This window comes from Oncorhynchus clarkii, chromosome 23 (genome assembly GCF_045791955.1).
Source record: "Oncorhynchus clarkii lewisi isolate Uvic-CL-2024 chromosome 23, UVic_Ocla_1.0, whole genome shotgun sequence".
In the NCBI taxonomy this organism is placed as follows: Eukaryota; Metazoa; Chordata; class Actinopteri; order Salmoniformes; family Salmonidae; genus Oncorhynchus; species Oncorhynchus clarkii.
In genome coordinates, this window is record NC_092169.1 from 32926960 (window position 1) to 32942104 (window position 15145).

The following is a 15145-nucleotide window of genomic DNA, read 5'->3' on the forward strand; positions in this document are numbered from 1 at the left end:
CAAGGAAAGGACAATACCCAAGGACTATTCAGCCCTTCCCCCTCTGATGGGACTAAAGGTCTACAAGTTAAGAATACTCTGCTACGGTATTCTTAACTTGTATAACTTTTAACCGACAACCTCCGCTTATTGACTGAGGGAAGAACCCACATTCCATCTCTCCCTATCCCAGTCTGCTGTCCCCACATGCTTCAAGATATCCACCATTGTTCCTGTACCAAAGAAAGAAAAGGTAACTGAACTAGATGACAATTTCCCCGTAGCACTCGCTTCTGTCATCATGAAGTACTTTGATAGACTTGTCAAGGATCATATCGCCTCTACCTTACCTGACACCCTAGACCCACTTCAATGTGCTTATCGCCCCAATAGATCCACAGAAGATGTCATCGCACTGCACAAGGCCCTATCCCATATGGACAAAAGGAATATCTATGTAAGAATGCTGTTCATATAGCTCATTATTCAACACCATAGTACCCTCCAAGTTCATCATTAAGCCTGGGGCCCTGGGTCTGAACCCCGCCCTGTGCAACTGGGTTCTGGACTTCCTGACGGGCTGCCCCCAGATGGTGCAGGTAGGAAACAACACCTCCATATCACTGATCCGCAACACAGGGGCCCACAAGTGTGTGTGCTCAGACCCTTGCCTGTTCTGGACACTGTACCCGCCTGCCTGACCATTCTGCCTGCCCTGACCTTGAGCCTGCCTGCCACTCTGTACCTCCTGGACTCGGATCTGGTTATGACATTTTGCCTGTCCATTACCATTCTCTTGCCTATTCCCTTTGGATTTATTAAACATCTTAAACTCCAACCATCTGCCTCCTGTGTCTGCATTTGGGTCTCGCCTAGTGTCATGACAGTGCAAACTGGCCATGACAGACCCAGCAGACTTGGGCCATGTCTTTCTCCCTACAGGGAGCCACCATTGGGAGACATCAGGAGTTGCTACAGGGCCTTCTGAAAGGGCTCAGTTCCTTGACGGAATGCCACAACCATGGGTTAAAGGCTAGCAAATCAGGGAGTTAGCTCAGAGGCTACCTGCCACCTCTGGAAATAACCCAATCACCCAGTAATTTTTTTCCCTATCTGTGATGAGTTTGTACAGCCTATCCCGACTCCCAGTGAACCCCGCTTACCTCCTCCAGAGCGATATTCGGGGTGACCTGGTACCTGCCGGGGTTTTCTTTCTCAGTGCTCGCTTATTTTTGAGCTACAGCCATCTTCGTTTTCTTCAGACCGATCAAAGATAGCGTATATAATTAAGGTAATGTGGGGAAGTGCGCTCTCCTGGGCTATGGCAGTTTGGGAACAACAATCTGCCATTTGCAGTCATTTGGAGGAATTCCTGGCAGAGGTGAGGTTTTTGAGTCTCCGGTATCCGGGAGAAAGGCGGCCAGAAAACTGCTTTGACTTATGTCAAAACTCCCGTAGTGTGGCAGACTACGCGGTGGTCTTTCGCATTTTGGCCACCGAGAGTGCCTGGAATCCGGAGTCTCTTTTCGATACTTTTCTGCACGGATTATCTGAGGAGGTTAAGGATGAGCTAGCTGCTCGGGAACTGCCGGTGGACCTCGACCTCCTAATTGCTTTAACCATTAAAATTGATGGACGTCAAAGGGAACGCAAGAGTGAGAGGAGGCCTGGTCCAGTGTTGCCAACTCCCCAGTAAGGAAAGTAGCTATTGGCTGTCCTAAAAGTTGCTAGAAGTCACTAAATGACGTCCTCATCTAATTTGCATAATTGTTTATGTAATTGTGATGGACGCTGTAGGAGAGGAATAACGTCGTGGGAGAGACAAAAAGTGAGTAAAAACACCCTGAATATGTTTAGAACTACAAATGAACTTTCTTCTGTCGATTCTTGTTTTTTTTAAATGCCACAATTCCAACCCTCCTCCTTTATCCTGGCTTGGGACCGGCAAAAGTGACCCAAAAGAGACACTCTGGCGGAGTTACTTAGTTTTCTATTATTATTATTATTATTATTTATTTTTTAATTACATTTTCTTAATTTGGTTTGGTTTTTAACCTTATGGTCCACTTAGTAGCCTACAACAAGTCACAGTAAAACATGAACATTTTTAAATATAACATTTTTTACATTTTTTTTTGTATGCAATCTACATTAACAATCTAAATTGACCAAAAAGAGACAATAGAAAAAATTGTCAATGGCAATGTGAGAAAATTATGGTAACTAGTCTGGCCCTAATTCAGGTTAATAGTTTTTTTTCCAGACCCCCTCCACACACACACAGGCTGTGCTGACTCACAGAAAAAGTGGGTTATCGTCATTTTGGTCAAGGCTCTCTATGGCAGGTTCAGCAACTGAGGGAGCTGACTTAAATGAGTAAGCAGCTGATGTGCCAAAAAGCGGCAAAACATTCTCAGGCAGCTGGTGCTCATAGCAAGCCTCACCAGACAGCTTCAGTCCATATCGAATGTACAGGATGGAGTTAAGGGTCTGCAAGGACATCTGATTTCTAAATTTGCTGTTTACCACACTCATCTGGCTGAATACTCTCTCGACTTCAGCATTAAAGTGTGGCAAGGACAACACAGACACAGCAGCCATGGCAAGTTCTTGAAACGGGTTGATATCAGCTGTGAAGCCAGGTGTGTTTTTTGTCTCATTCCATTTACTAAAATGGATGGCACGCCATTGCTGGACAATCTTGTCTATCTCTGCAGAGGAGTAGCCAAGGAGCTTGGCTATTTTTTCTATTTCTCCAGGGCTCTTATTGTGCTTTAGAGTTTCCTCCACATTGAAAACTGACATGTACTACAATGCTTCGATGTTGTCCGGCAGTCTCACCCTCAACTCATTAGTGAGGGAGATGGTGAAGGCTACACACCGCTCTCTGACATTGTTTTCATCCTCAGACGCAAGGTGGAGCTCAGCTGCCTTTGACTCAAAAAGGTAACCAAGGTATGGTTTGGGACTAATGTTTTGCCAGTCGATTCAGCACCCTGCTGCTCACAGACTTGATCAGGCTAACCAAGCTGTCAAGTAGCTTAAGAGGATCTACTTGCTCTCCCTCAAAAGCCTTGATGGCCAACTGTTCCTCACCCAGCACTGACTTCAAAAAAGTCAGATACAATATGTTTTGAGGATCATTGTACATGGAGTATAAAACATCGGTCATGTAGCAGTGTTCACTAGACTTGGTGACTGCGAAATGCAGCCTAAGCTCCTCCCACTGGTACAAAATGCGTGAATCCGCGGATTCAATGGAGAGCCAACATGCGGCACACACCTTGGTTATCTGTAAAGGTTTCTCCCCACAGTTGATGGTCTCATATATGGCCTTGTAGGCCTCCCTGCACTTTGGGGACACTGAAATGGAAACCAGTTAATTTGGAGACCAGTTATAAGTCTCTCCTACCAAGTACTCCACACTACGGGGGATGGTGTCATTGGAAACATGACTTACAGAAAGCTGCAGAGAGTGGCACACACAGCGAATAAGAACCAGATATTTGAGGCCATACTCCTCCTTCAGCACTTTATGGACCCCATTGTTAATCCCCGTCATAACAGAGGCATTGTCAGTCCCTATCCCCAGGAGTTTCCCTTTTTTAAGACAACACTTCTCGAGGAAAGCCACAACAGCACGGGCTATAGATTTGGCATCTCCTCCCTCCAACTCAACAAGCCCCAGAAATGTTGATACAATTGTCTGCTTGGTGTCACTAAAGTACCTTATCACAACCCCCAGGTACTTAGAAACACTTACATCTGTGGACTCATCGAGGAGGAGGCTGAAACCCACATCTACGACCAACTTTTTCAGAAAGTATGGTGCTAGAACACCATTAATAATTTCTGTGCACTTTGTCCTGTGCATTTTGAAGTGGGTAGCAGCAGTGAAGTCTGAGAAAGCAGCTCTACATGCTTCTCCAATGTGATCACATGCCAGCATGGAACAGTGTTCAGCGACAGCTAATGCCATGGTGGCCTCAGCCTTTTTTGCAGAGTAAATTTTTTTTTAGCCATAAATGGCAGCTTGTTATGGGTCCTAAGGCTTTGCCTTTTGAGTATGTTTTTGAGTTGTCATGTGTTTTTTTACATCACTAAGTTTGGCGTAGAAATCAGCCTTACAATACAGTATGCCCGTGTATCATCTCCAATAAATGGCTTCAACCAGCCTTTGAATTCAGGGTTTGATTCCCACTCCTTTCTGTATTTTTGAGTGTACAGTTTAGACTGAGACATGATGAGCTAGCCAGCTAGATGTTTAGCTCATGTCACAGAGAGGCACACACATAGTGGACAAGGTGAGTAAGTGACTGAGGCTGTGTGAGTCAAATGCAGTGATTTATTTTTGTGCAGTAATTTATCTTAGACAAAGAACATTTTACATGTTCAGGGCGGGATCAGCCAGCGGCGGCTTCCCGCATGGCAATTCATTTGCAGTTTGGATGCGGAGGGGTGAACATCTCCCAAAGTGAGTGCTTTGGGACGGGGGTGGGGCCCACGGCAGCACCCGCTGCTAGTTGAGAAGAGTAAGAACGATACGTGCTTTCACGTCAGAATCTAAAAGTCTCCAATAACACCAGAAAAAGTCTCTAAATTTGTGCAACCGATATGGCACGTTCACCTCCTATGGAATCCGGAAGTTTCCGAAGGCAGCTCTTCTGAGAGGAGTCGAAGCCACCCGAGCTCTCTCGTGAATCTACGACGGGTGAGTTGGATACTCCTGGGCCTATGCAGTTGGGAAGAACTAGGCTATCAGTTTGGGAGCGTTCATGGAGGATGAACAGTAACTGTTGTCTGTACTGTGGAGGGGCAGGACATTTTATAGCTAGCTACCTGCCCTATTAGGAAACCCTTGTCTTTAGTGGGTACCAGTACCATGGTGTGTCAGACTGGGAGTTCCCTAATTCCCATCACCCGCACACCCCTTTTTGCTCTTGTGCTGTGGGATTACCAAACTAAGTCTCTCCGAGTGCTCATTGACTCTGGGGCTGATGAAAATCTTATGTATGCCACTATGGCTTTGGAGCTTGGTATTCCCACTCAGCCTCTCTCTGTGCCCATGGATGCTAGGGCACTGGATGGCCGCTCTATAGGGGAACTCACCAATAGTACTGTGCCCATTCAATTACGGGTTTCTGGTAACCACAGTGAGACAATACAGTTCCTCCCCATTACATCTCCCCATGTTCCGGTTGTGTTGGGTTTTTCCTGGCTCCAAAAACACAATCCTGTGATTTTTTTTTTTTTTTTTACCTTTATTTAACTAGGCAGATCAGTTAAGAACAAATTATTATTTTCAATGATGGCTTAGGAACACTGGGTTAACTGCCTAGTTTAGGGGCAGAACGACAGATCTTTACCTTGTCAGCTCGGGGATTCGATTTTGCAACCTTCCGGTTAGTCCAACGCTCAAACCACTAGGCTACCTGCCGCTGGACCACAAGCTCCATCCTGAGTTGGAGCCCATTTTGCCAGTCCCACTGCCTTCAAGCAGCACAGCCTTCCTCAAGTCACCTTCCTCAGGATGTTAGTAAGACTGTGGATGTCTCTGCTATCCCCACAGAATACAATGACCTCCTGGAAGTGTTCAGTAAGGCACGTGCTACTTCCCTTCCCCGTCCTTATGATTGTTCCATTGATCTTCTCCCAGGCACTACACCACCTCGTTTGTCGATTGTATTCTCTGTCTGGACCAGAGACCAAAGCTATGGAGGAGTACATAGGAGTCTCTGGCCACTGGGCCGTCCGTATCTCCTGCCGGCGCAGGGTTTTTCTTTGTGGTGAAGAAGGACAAGACCCTACGTCCATGCATTGACTACTGGGGACTTAATGACATTGCTGTCAAGAATCGTTACCTCTACCTCTCCTTTGCGTTTGAACCTCTCCAGGTGGCCATCATATTTTCCAAGTTGGACCCTCGAAATGCCTACCATCTGGTTCGGATACGCGAGGGGGGTGAGTGGAAGACAGCCTTCAACACAGCCAGTGGACATTATGAGTACCAGGTCATGCCATTTGGACCCACCAATGCCCCTGCTGTTTTCCAGGCTTTATTCAATGATGTGCTTCGGGACATGCTAAACCGGTTTGTGTTTGTGCACATAGATCCAGATCATCCCAAACATGCTCAATGGGTGACATGTCTGGTGAGTATGCAGGCTTTAGAAGAACTGGGACATTTTCAGCTTCCAAGAATTGTGTACAGATCCTTGCGACATGGGACTGTGCATTATCATGGTGAAACATGAGGTGATGGTGACGGATGACTGGCACAACAATGGACCTCAGGATCTCATCACGGTGTCTCTGTGCATTCAAATTGCCATCGATAAAATGCAATTGTGTTCATTGTCCGTAGTTTATGCCTGACCGTACCATAACCCCACCGCCACCATGGGGCACTCTGTTCTCAACATTGACATCAGCAAACTGCTTGCCCACAAAATGCCAAACACGTGGTCTGCTGTTGTGATGCCGGTTGGTCAAATTCTTTAAAACGACATTGGAGGTGGCTTATGGTAGAGAAATGAACATTCCTGCATTCAGCAAGCCAATTGCATGCTTGCTCAAAACTGTGACATTCGTGACAAAACTGCACATTTTAGAGTAGCCTTTTATTGTCCCCAGCAGAAGTTGCAACTGTGTAATGATGCTGTTTAATCAGCTTCTTGATATGCCACACCTGTCAGGTGGATGGATTATCTTGGGAGAAAGGAGAAATGCTCATTAACAGGGATCTAAACAAATGTGTGTGCACAATCTGAGAGAAATAAGCTTTTTGTGCATATGGAACCTTTCTGGGATCTTTTATTTCAGCTCATGAAACATGGGACCAACACATTTCATGTTGCGTTCATATTTTTTATTTGTAATTGCGCCTCTAGCAAGTGAGAAATGTGCCATCTAATGTGCCGGTCTAGTGATGGTTCTGTACTGCTGCTTCTCATTTCATGGCAAAGTTTGTAAATAATAGATACAAATGATATACTTACTCATGATATACTTCTGCCAGGTAAGACTACTTTGAAGTTAACATTTAATTGAGAAGGTATTGGGGAAAGTATTTCTGTCAACCCACAAGATGGTTATCATGATTATAGACAAACACGCGCACCACACAGACAGGCAGGGAATATTTCTGGAAATGAATTGACAGGTATTGTGTTAGGTTTGGCTTTTTAAGCCAATAGTGGCTAGCCAGGGGTGGGATAATGTCAATTCTGAATGGATTAGGTAGTAGATGGGAGCTTGCGGTGTCTGATACTTGTGAGATATGTTTATGACAGTTTGCGGTGGAACATGTTAAAATTGAACATTTACTTTCAAGCAACTTACTCATAGGTGGCCTGAGATCTACTGGTAGCATGCGATCGACCTGTTGGGGACCCCGGATCTACACTGATTGAAATAGATTTAACAAGTGGCATCAATAAGGAATCATAGCTTTCACCTGGATTCGGTGCATGTTCATGTGTTCCACCGCAAACTGTCATAAACAAATCTCACAAATCCCACATCAGTCACTGACTTCATCAATAAGTGCATCAACGACGTCGTCCCCACAGTGACCATACATACCCCAACCAGATGCCATGAATTACAGGCAACATCCGCACTGAGCTCTAGGGTAGAGCTGCCGCATTCAAGGAGTGGGACTCTAACTTCTATGCAAGCAACACTGAAGCATGCATGAGAGCATCAGCTGTTCCGGACGACTGTGTGACCACGCACTCCGTAGCCGATGTGAGTAAAAACTTTAAACAAGTCAACATTCACAAGGCCACAGGGCCAGATGGACTTACGTGTACTCCGAGCATGCATTGATCAACTGGCAAGTGTCTTCACTGATATTTTCAACTTGACTACAGCTCAGCGTTCAACATCATAGTGCCCTCAAAGCTCATCACTAAGCTAAGGACCGTGGGACCTAAACACCTCACTCTGCAACTGGATCCTAGACTTCCTAACGGGCCACCCCAAAGGGTAAGGGTAGGCAACACGCTGATCCTCAACACGGGGGCCCCTCAGGGGTGCGTGTTCAGACCCTTCCTGTACTCCCTGTTCACTCATGATTGCATGGCCAAGCAGGACTGCAACACCATCCTTAAGTTTGCCGATGACACAACAGTGGAAGGCCAGGATAACAACCTCTCCCTCAACGTGATCAAAACAAAGGAGATGATTGTGGACTACAGGTAAAGGAGGACCGAGCATGCCCCCATTCTCATCGACGGGGCTGTAGTGGAGGAGGTTGAGATCTTCAAGTTCCTTGGTGTCCACATCACCAACAAACTATCATGGTCCAAACACACCAAGACAGTCGTGAAAAGGAAACGACAACGCCTATTTCCCCACAGGAGTCTGAAAAGATTTGGTATGGGTCCCCAGATCCTCAAAGTTCCTACATGTACATACACTACCGGTCAAACGTTTTTGGAACACCTACTCATTCAAAGGTTTTTCTTTATTTTTACTATTTTATACATTTTAGAATAATAGGGAAGACATCAAAACTATGAAATAACACACGGAATCATGTAGTAGCTAAAAAAGTGTTCAATAAATCAAATATATACCTACACACCTTCTCATTCAAAGATTTTTCTTTATTTTTACTACTTTATTTTAATGGAATCATGTAGTAACCAAAAAAGTGTTAAACAAATCTAAATATATTTTAGATTTGAGATTGTTCAAAGTAGCCACCCTTTGCCTTGATGACAGCTTTGCACACTCTTGGCATTATTGCAACCAGCTGAGGTAGTCACCTGAAATACATTTCAATTAACAGGTGTGCCTAATATGTCACACCTGTATTACCTTGGCAAAGGAGAAATGCTCAGTAACAGGGATGTAAACAAATGTGAGAGAAATAAGCTTTACATGTTGAGGTTATATTTGTATGTATTAATTGGGCCCTAGTATATACGTACAAAATAATACGAAATGCTCTGAGACCAGGTTGGTGCAGGTGATCTCGGTGTTAGCTAAAGTTACCTACATTTTTCTATTGATTATAAATCGAAATCAAAGCTGTCTCACTCTGGAATAGCGAGTCACAAATGTTTTAATTCAGGCAATATCTCAAGCCAGCATGTGATAGATTTTTGTCCAATAAAACGGTTGTTGTGACTGCAGAGATTAGTGCGGCTGTAGAAGCCAACATGGAGAAAGGCAGAGTGACAGGGTAAGTGTGTAACTATTTAACCGTATTTAGAAACTCAATGCTCAGGCGTGTATAAAATTATGATAAATTATGGCTTTGTAGTGATGCTTCGTAAACAAGCACAGATATGGGTATCTAGTGAAGTAGTATCGATCTGTGCGATACTGGTTCAGGTAGCTAGCAAGATTGCTATGAATTTCCACGTGCAACAATATTGGCGCATGTTAATACATTGATTAGCATAATATCTTGTTCTGACACGCGCTTTTATGAAACGAGATTACACAAGTTGTCATTCTGCTGCTGTGCTTAAATTATTGCATCAGAGAGCACTATAATGCTTATATGGTGGCCATGACGGTCCAAGCTTTGTATCCCTAACCACAGCTGCATTTTCCATGCATGGTGCAAAATGGATACGTTGAACATCGGTTATTAATCAGTATGTGCAACAAAGTATCACGTTAGGCAACGCTAATGTTTATTTATTTAACTAGCTATGCAAACGTGCTAAGGACTGAAAATAGGTGACGTGTGCAGGCAACCACATACCTAGAAAAAAATATATCGCGCCGCCCAGTGCAATTCAAGCCAATCCGTTTTGGAAACCGTATTCGAGGAGGTTCCAGTTTTAGTCGAAATTGCTGAGAAATTATCACGCTGCTATTGCTGGTTGGAATTGAGTGGTAGCTTCACCAGTTTGTTAGGCTAAAGCTATAATCAATCTAAACTGACAAAATGACTACTGCAAGGTAAGACTGTTATATTGCTGGGAAGGAAATAATCATTTTTGTATATTATGTGTCATGTTTCTCCTGTTGTTCCAATGATAATGGTTAGATAAAAAGGGAATAACTGAAACATAGTGATCGGCTATATCCTATGGACTTCTTGTTAGGGAATGACTTGGAAGAAACTGCAGGATTTGAGGGTCAGTTATCTTGTCATAAGAGTAGAACATGACCATAACCTTTCAAAGCTATGAAACCTTGTCAAAGATAACTATCTTTCAAAGTGTTTGATTAAAATAAATGTACTCTCAGTTACTGTCTATATAGATCATTACCATATGGAGTTGAAATGCATTATGGAATGTGCACTGGCCTTCATTTTTCAGGTTTTTCAGGTGACGTTGCTATATAGGCCTTCAGCTGTTAGTTAGGCACATGTGGAGCTCATGTGTCACCTGTGTGATAGCTGCATGTGCCTAAAATATGATGCTGTCAGTGGAATAAACACTTTAGGCTCTCTGTAGTGTGCTGAAACACTCATAGGGGTTTAGTGTGATTCTTCATAACCAACACAGTTGCACCATGCATTCATATTCTGTCTGAGTAGAAGTGCTGATCTAGGATTAGGTCCTCCCTGTCCATGTAATCTTATTCATTATCTAAAAGGCAAAACTGATCCTAGCTCAGCACTCTTCCATTGTTCTCTTTTAAGACTGACAGTTCAGAGGATATGGTTTAGTTTGATAGAGTGAGACATGCATATCTTCGCCTCTGCTTAGATCCTGTGTTCTCTCTTCAGTACAGGATTCCTCATGTGTCCCACGTGTTGCTCACAGGGAACAGCTCAGATGACAGACTTGACTTGTCTTAACCCCTTTCACTCTGAGGAGCACAGGACTTCCTCAAATGCGCTCCACTGGTAACAGAGCCACCACAGAAACACAGGGACATGTGTCACACTGCCTCACTTGGCAGGCCCTAGATCTTTGTCTGGTCACAACCTTAGGGGAACTGAACATGTTCATGGTTTCGATTAAGCGATTTGCCGATCCACCATTTTAGGCAACATTGTCTGAAGACTCTGGGATTTCAGCACTTTCACTACTTTTATTTACTCTTTGTCACACCAGATGTGGGGATGAGGCCGACTGAAGTGTCTGAGTCATGCTTCTCTCTTCTCTCCACAGTGAAAATGCTCTATTTGGGATGGGCAACCCCCTGCTGGACATCTCAGCTGTTGTGGACAAGGACTTCCTTGACAAGTGAGTTTTGAACATAACCATTTAGTCTAAGCTAACCATGCATCCTAAGCTAACCATGCATCCTATCAAATTCTACAGTTATTTTAATATTGCTTCCGTCTCAATAGGTATGGACTGAAGCCCAATGACCAGATACTGGCGGAGGACAAGCACAAAGCCATGTGAGTAACGGGCCGCTAAAACGGAAACTTAATTCAACACACACACTTCAAAATGGACTTTTTACCCTCACATTTAGTCATCTAGCATTTATTCATACTTCTCCAGAAGCATCTTGGCATAATAAGTAGCACTCAAAATAGCTGACTGGGTGTGTGTCCCAAATTTCACTCTGTTCCCTATTTAGTATGTGACTTTATAGGCCTGGTCAAATGTAGTGCACTATATACGGAATAGGGTGCACTTCGGGACATATCCTGGTTGTCTATAATCTGCCTTTCGTAACGGGGCAACTGCACTTGATCTGGAGGTCCTCAAGCATGGCCATGGCACACCCATGCAACTTCCACCATGATGCGGCCGTTAGGCACAAGAATGCACCCCGACACCGACTCCATTATTCTGCTACAGTTCACCAATCAAGCTGCCAAATGGTAGACTATTAGAAATATATGGATCTCGGTAAGGAATTAGATGACTTGAATAATATAATATTGTTGAAATGTAGGCTGTGCACTATTGAATTGCATGCACTTCACAGCAGTTGTTACTTTGACATTTGACTGTGGAGGGATGATTTTCTCTGAACATCTGTGTAGTCTAAATATAGATTCTGCTGGAGGAGCTGATAGTTACACACCCTCAAAAATAACCCTTCTCCACCCTTCACTATACAAGGTGCAAATTCACCAACAATATAACCTCTCAGCCTTGGGGTTAGGCAGCACTTAAAATACCATAGTGTTAGGAGGATATATGAGCCTCGGATGTCTTCTGTTGACACCCAAAGTAGAGCTGGATTTTAGGGATGGTCTGATATGTAGTCTTTCCATTCTGAAGTCAGCACTCCATAGGATTCTAAATGGGGTGTGGTGAGTGGGAGGGTCTTCAGAGGCTGCATTGCCTGGGTCGTATTCATTGGTGCACACCATAGCAATGTTTTGCAATGAAAACGAGAATTTGTCCCTCCCTCTATCTGTTTGGTTCATAGTGAATACACTCCTCTTGCAGCAGTTCAGATGACAAGCCTGTGGTCTGTTTTTGATACAGCTATGCTACCTACACTAAGTTGTATGGACAAAAGTATGTGGACACCTGATCGTCGAACGTCTCCTTCCAAAATCATGGGCTTTAATATGGAGTTGGGGGGGCCCCAAGCCTCCATTCCTCTGGGAAGGTGTTCCACTAGATGTTGGGACATTGCTGCAGGTACATGCTTCCATTCAGCTACAAGAGCATTAGTGGGGTTGAATGATTAGGCCTGGCTTGCAGTCGGCATTCCAATTCATCCCAAAGATGTTCAATGGGGTTGAAGTAAGGGTTCTGTGCAGGCCAGTCAAGTTCTTCCACACCGATTTCGGCAAATCATTTCTTTATGGACTTTGTGCATGAGGGCATTGTCATGCTGAAACAGGAAAGAGCCTTCCCAAAACTGTTACCACAAAGTTGGAAGCACAGAATCGTCTAGAATGCCATTGTATGCTGCAGCGTTGACTTCTTTTCACTGGAACTAAGGGGCCTAGCTTGAACCATGAAAAACAGCCCCAGATCATTATTCCTCCTCCACCAATCTTTACAGTTGTCACTATTCATTGGGGCAGGTAGCATTCTCCTGGCATCCAACAAACCCAGATTCGGCTGTCGGACTGCCAGATAGTAAAGAGAAGGCGTTTCCGCTGCTCCAGAGTACAATGGCTGCAAGTTTTATACCACTCCAGCCGACGGCTGGTATAGCGCATGGGAATCTGAGGCTTGCGTGCGGCTGCTCGGCTGCTCGGCCATGGAAACTAATTTCATGAAGCTCCCGACTACCTGTTCTTGTGCTGACGTTGCTTCCAGAGGCACTTGGTAGTGAGTTGCAACTAAGGACAGATGATTTTTACGCATTTCAGCACTCTGTGGTCCCGTTTTCTGCGCTTGTGTGGCCTACTACTTCGCGGCTGAGCCGTTGTTGCTCCAAGACTTTTCCACTTCACAATAACAGCACTTACAGTTGACCAGGGCAGAAATTTGACGTACTGACTTGTTGGAAAGGTGGCATCCTATGATGGTGCTACTGTACGTTGAAAGTCACTGAGTGAGGCCACTCTTCAGTAAGGCCATTCTACTGCCATTGTTTGTCTATGGAGATTGCATACCCCTGTGCTCGATTTTATACACCGGTCAGCAACGGGTGTGGCAGAAATAGCCGAATCCACTAATTTGAAGGGATGTCCACATACTTTTGTATAGATACATAGTGTACCTATAGCCAAAAAGCTTGTGTAAAAAATTTGGGCACTGAATTCCTTTTAATTTTCTCTTTTTCCATGTACCATGTGATGTGCTTGCTGCGGAGGGCAGGGTACTCCCTAGAGATCTCTAAAAGGGGAAACCAATAATCCACAGTAGTACTGTAATACGTTAAAAAAAAAAGGTTCGCTTCATGCTAAAACTTTGCATTATGGAAAGTTTTAGGCTATTGCTTTGGGTGGAGAATTTTTTTCTCTGCATCATAAGAAAACAAGGAGATGTGGCTAAAAGCGTGCCGTGGAATAATGAAGTAAATGTTTACCAAGTGAAACTGGTTTGAAGCTTGTATTATTTTACATGGACCCTTTAGAGATCTACTATTCGTGCTATTGCATGCCAGATCACTGACCAGTAGTCCAGGTGTGGTGCTTCTACTGTAAAGCAGCCTTATCAGCAGTGTAATTGTCTCCCCAGCAGGCAGAACATCAGACACAAAGAGAATAGTGTTATCTTTGGCATCACAGATACTATGCAGTTCTGTTCTGTCCTCAACAACAATGGCTACATTCTTTGTCGCCGTTTCCACATCACAAGGACCGGCTCTGTTGGAATAGTTCAGTATAGAGGAAACCTATTTAGTGAACCTTATTTTTGTAGACTATAGTGTATAACCCCTCGTCACCTGGTTCCTCTCTAGATTTCTTCCTAGGTTCCTACCTTCTAAGGAGTTTTTCCTAGCCACTGTGCTTCTGCCTCTTCAGTGCGCGTGTGCACTGATCTGACTTATTTTTTTGCAATTCGTTCCCGTCATTGAGAACTAGAAGGAAAGGCGGCCCAAAAAAGTGTTGGCTTTGGGGATGACCAGTGCAATATACCTGCTGGAGCGTGTGCTATGGGTGGGTGTTGCTATGGTGAGCTGTGATAAGGCGGGGCTTTACCTAGCAACGACTTTTTAGATGACCTGGAGCCAGTGGGTTTGGCGACGGCTATGTATTAAGGACCAGCCAATGAGAGCATACAGGTCACAGTGGTGGATAGTATAAGGGGCTTTGGTGATAAAACAGACAGCACTGTGATAGACTACATCCAGTTTGCTGAGGAGTGTTGGGTGCTATTTTGTAAATGACATCGTCGAGGATCGGTAGGATAGTCCGTTTTATGAGGGTATGTTTGGCAGCATGATTGAAGGAGGCTTTGTTGCGAAATAGGAAGCCGACTCTAGATCTAGTTTGATGGTTGTAGCCATCAATTGTCCTGTTAACAAGCACCCATATTAGCAAACAAATGTAATTTCAAACTTCATATTTCTTTAATATAGGCTGCTTATTGTAATGATCGATATCAGTAAAGTCAGGGTTTCCTTAACTCTGTCCTGGCCCCCCACAGATGGAGCAATGAGACAGATATTTCACCGGATGTATAAATGTGAAGCATCCGCTTGGCGTTTCCACAGAAACCCAGTGGGAGAAGATGGAACGCGATGGATTTGGCCAGCATTTTGCAAATTCTCATCGATTTTTAACATTTGCTTTCAATACAGTTCTGTTCCCAAAACTTAGCTCCGAACAGATTTTAGTTATGTTTTTATTGACTTTACCCTTTGCCAACGT

At 44.2% G+C, this 15145-nt stretch overlaps 1 protein-coding gene across 3 annotated transcripts in view; it reads left to right on the plus strand.

Annotated features, from left to right (window-relative positions):
• The first annotated feature begins 8946 nt into the window (after positions 1–8946).
• The window catches only part of LOC139381546 (adenosine kinase-like), a 285897-nt gene continuing 279698 nt past the window's right edge, over positions 8947–15145 (plus strand). Inside the window, exons 1-3 of one of the 3 annotated variants that reach the window (XM_071125174.1) lie at positions 8947–9180; positions 11070–11144; positions 11252–11305. In XM_071125174.1, coding sequence (XP_070981275.1) covers positions 11089–11144; positions 11252–11305 — 110 coding nt within the window. In that variant the 5' untranslated portion in view covers positions 8947–9180; positions 11070–11088. Of the gene's footprint in view, positions 9181–9422; positions 9904–11069; positions 11145–11251; positions 11306–15145 lie in introns of those variants that run through there. The other 2 variants (XM_071125172.1, XM_071125173.1) reach the window with 2 other exon arrangements.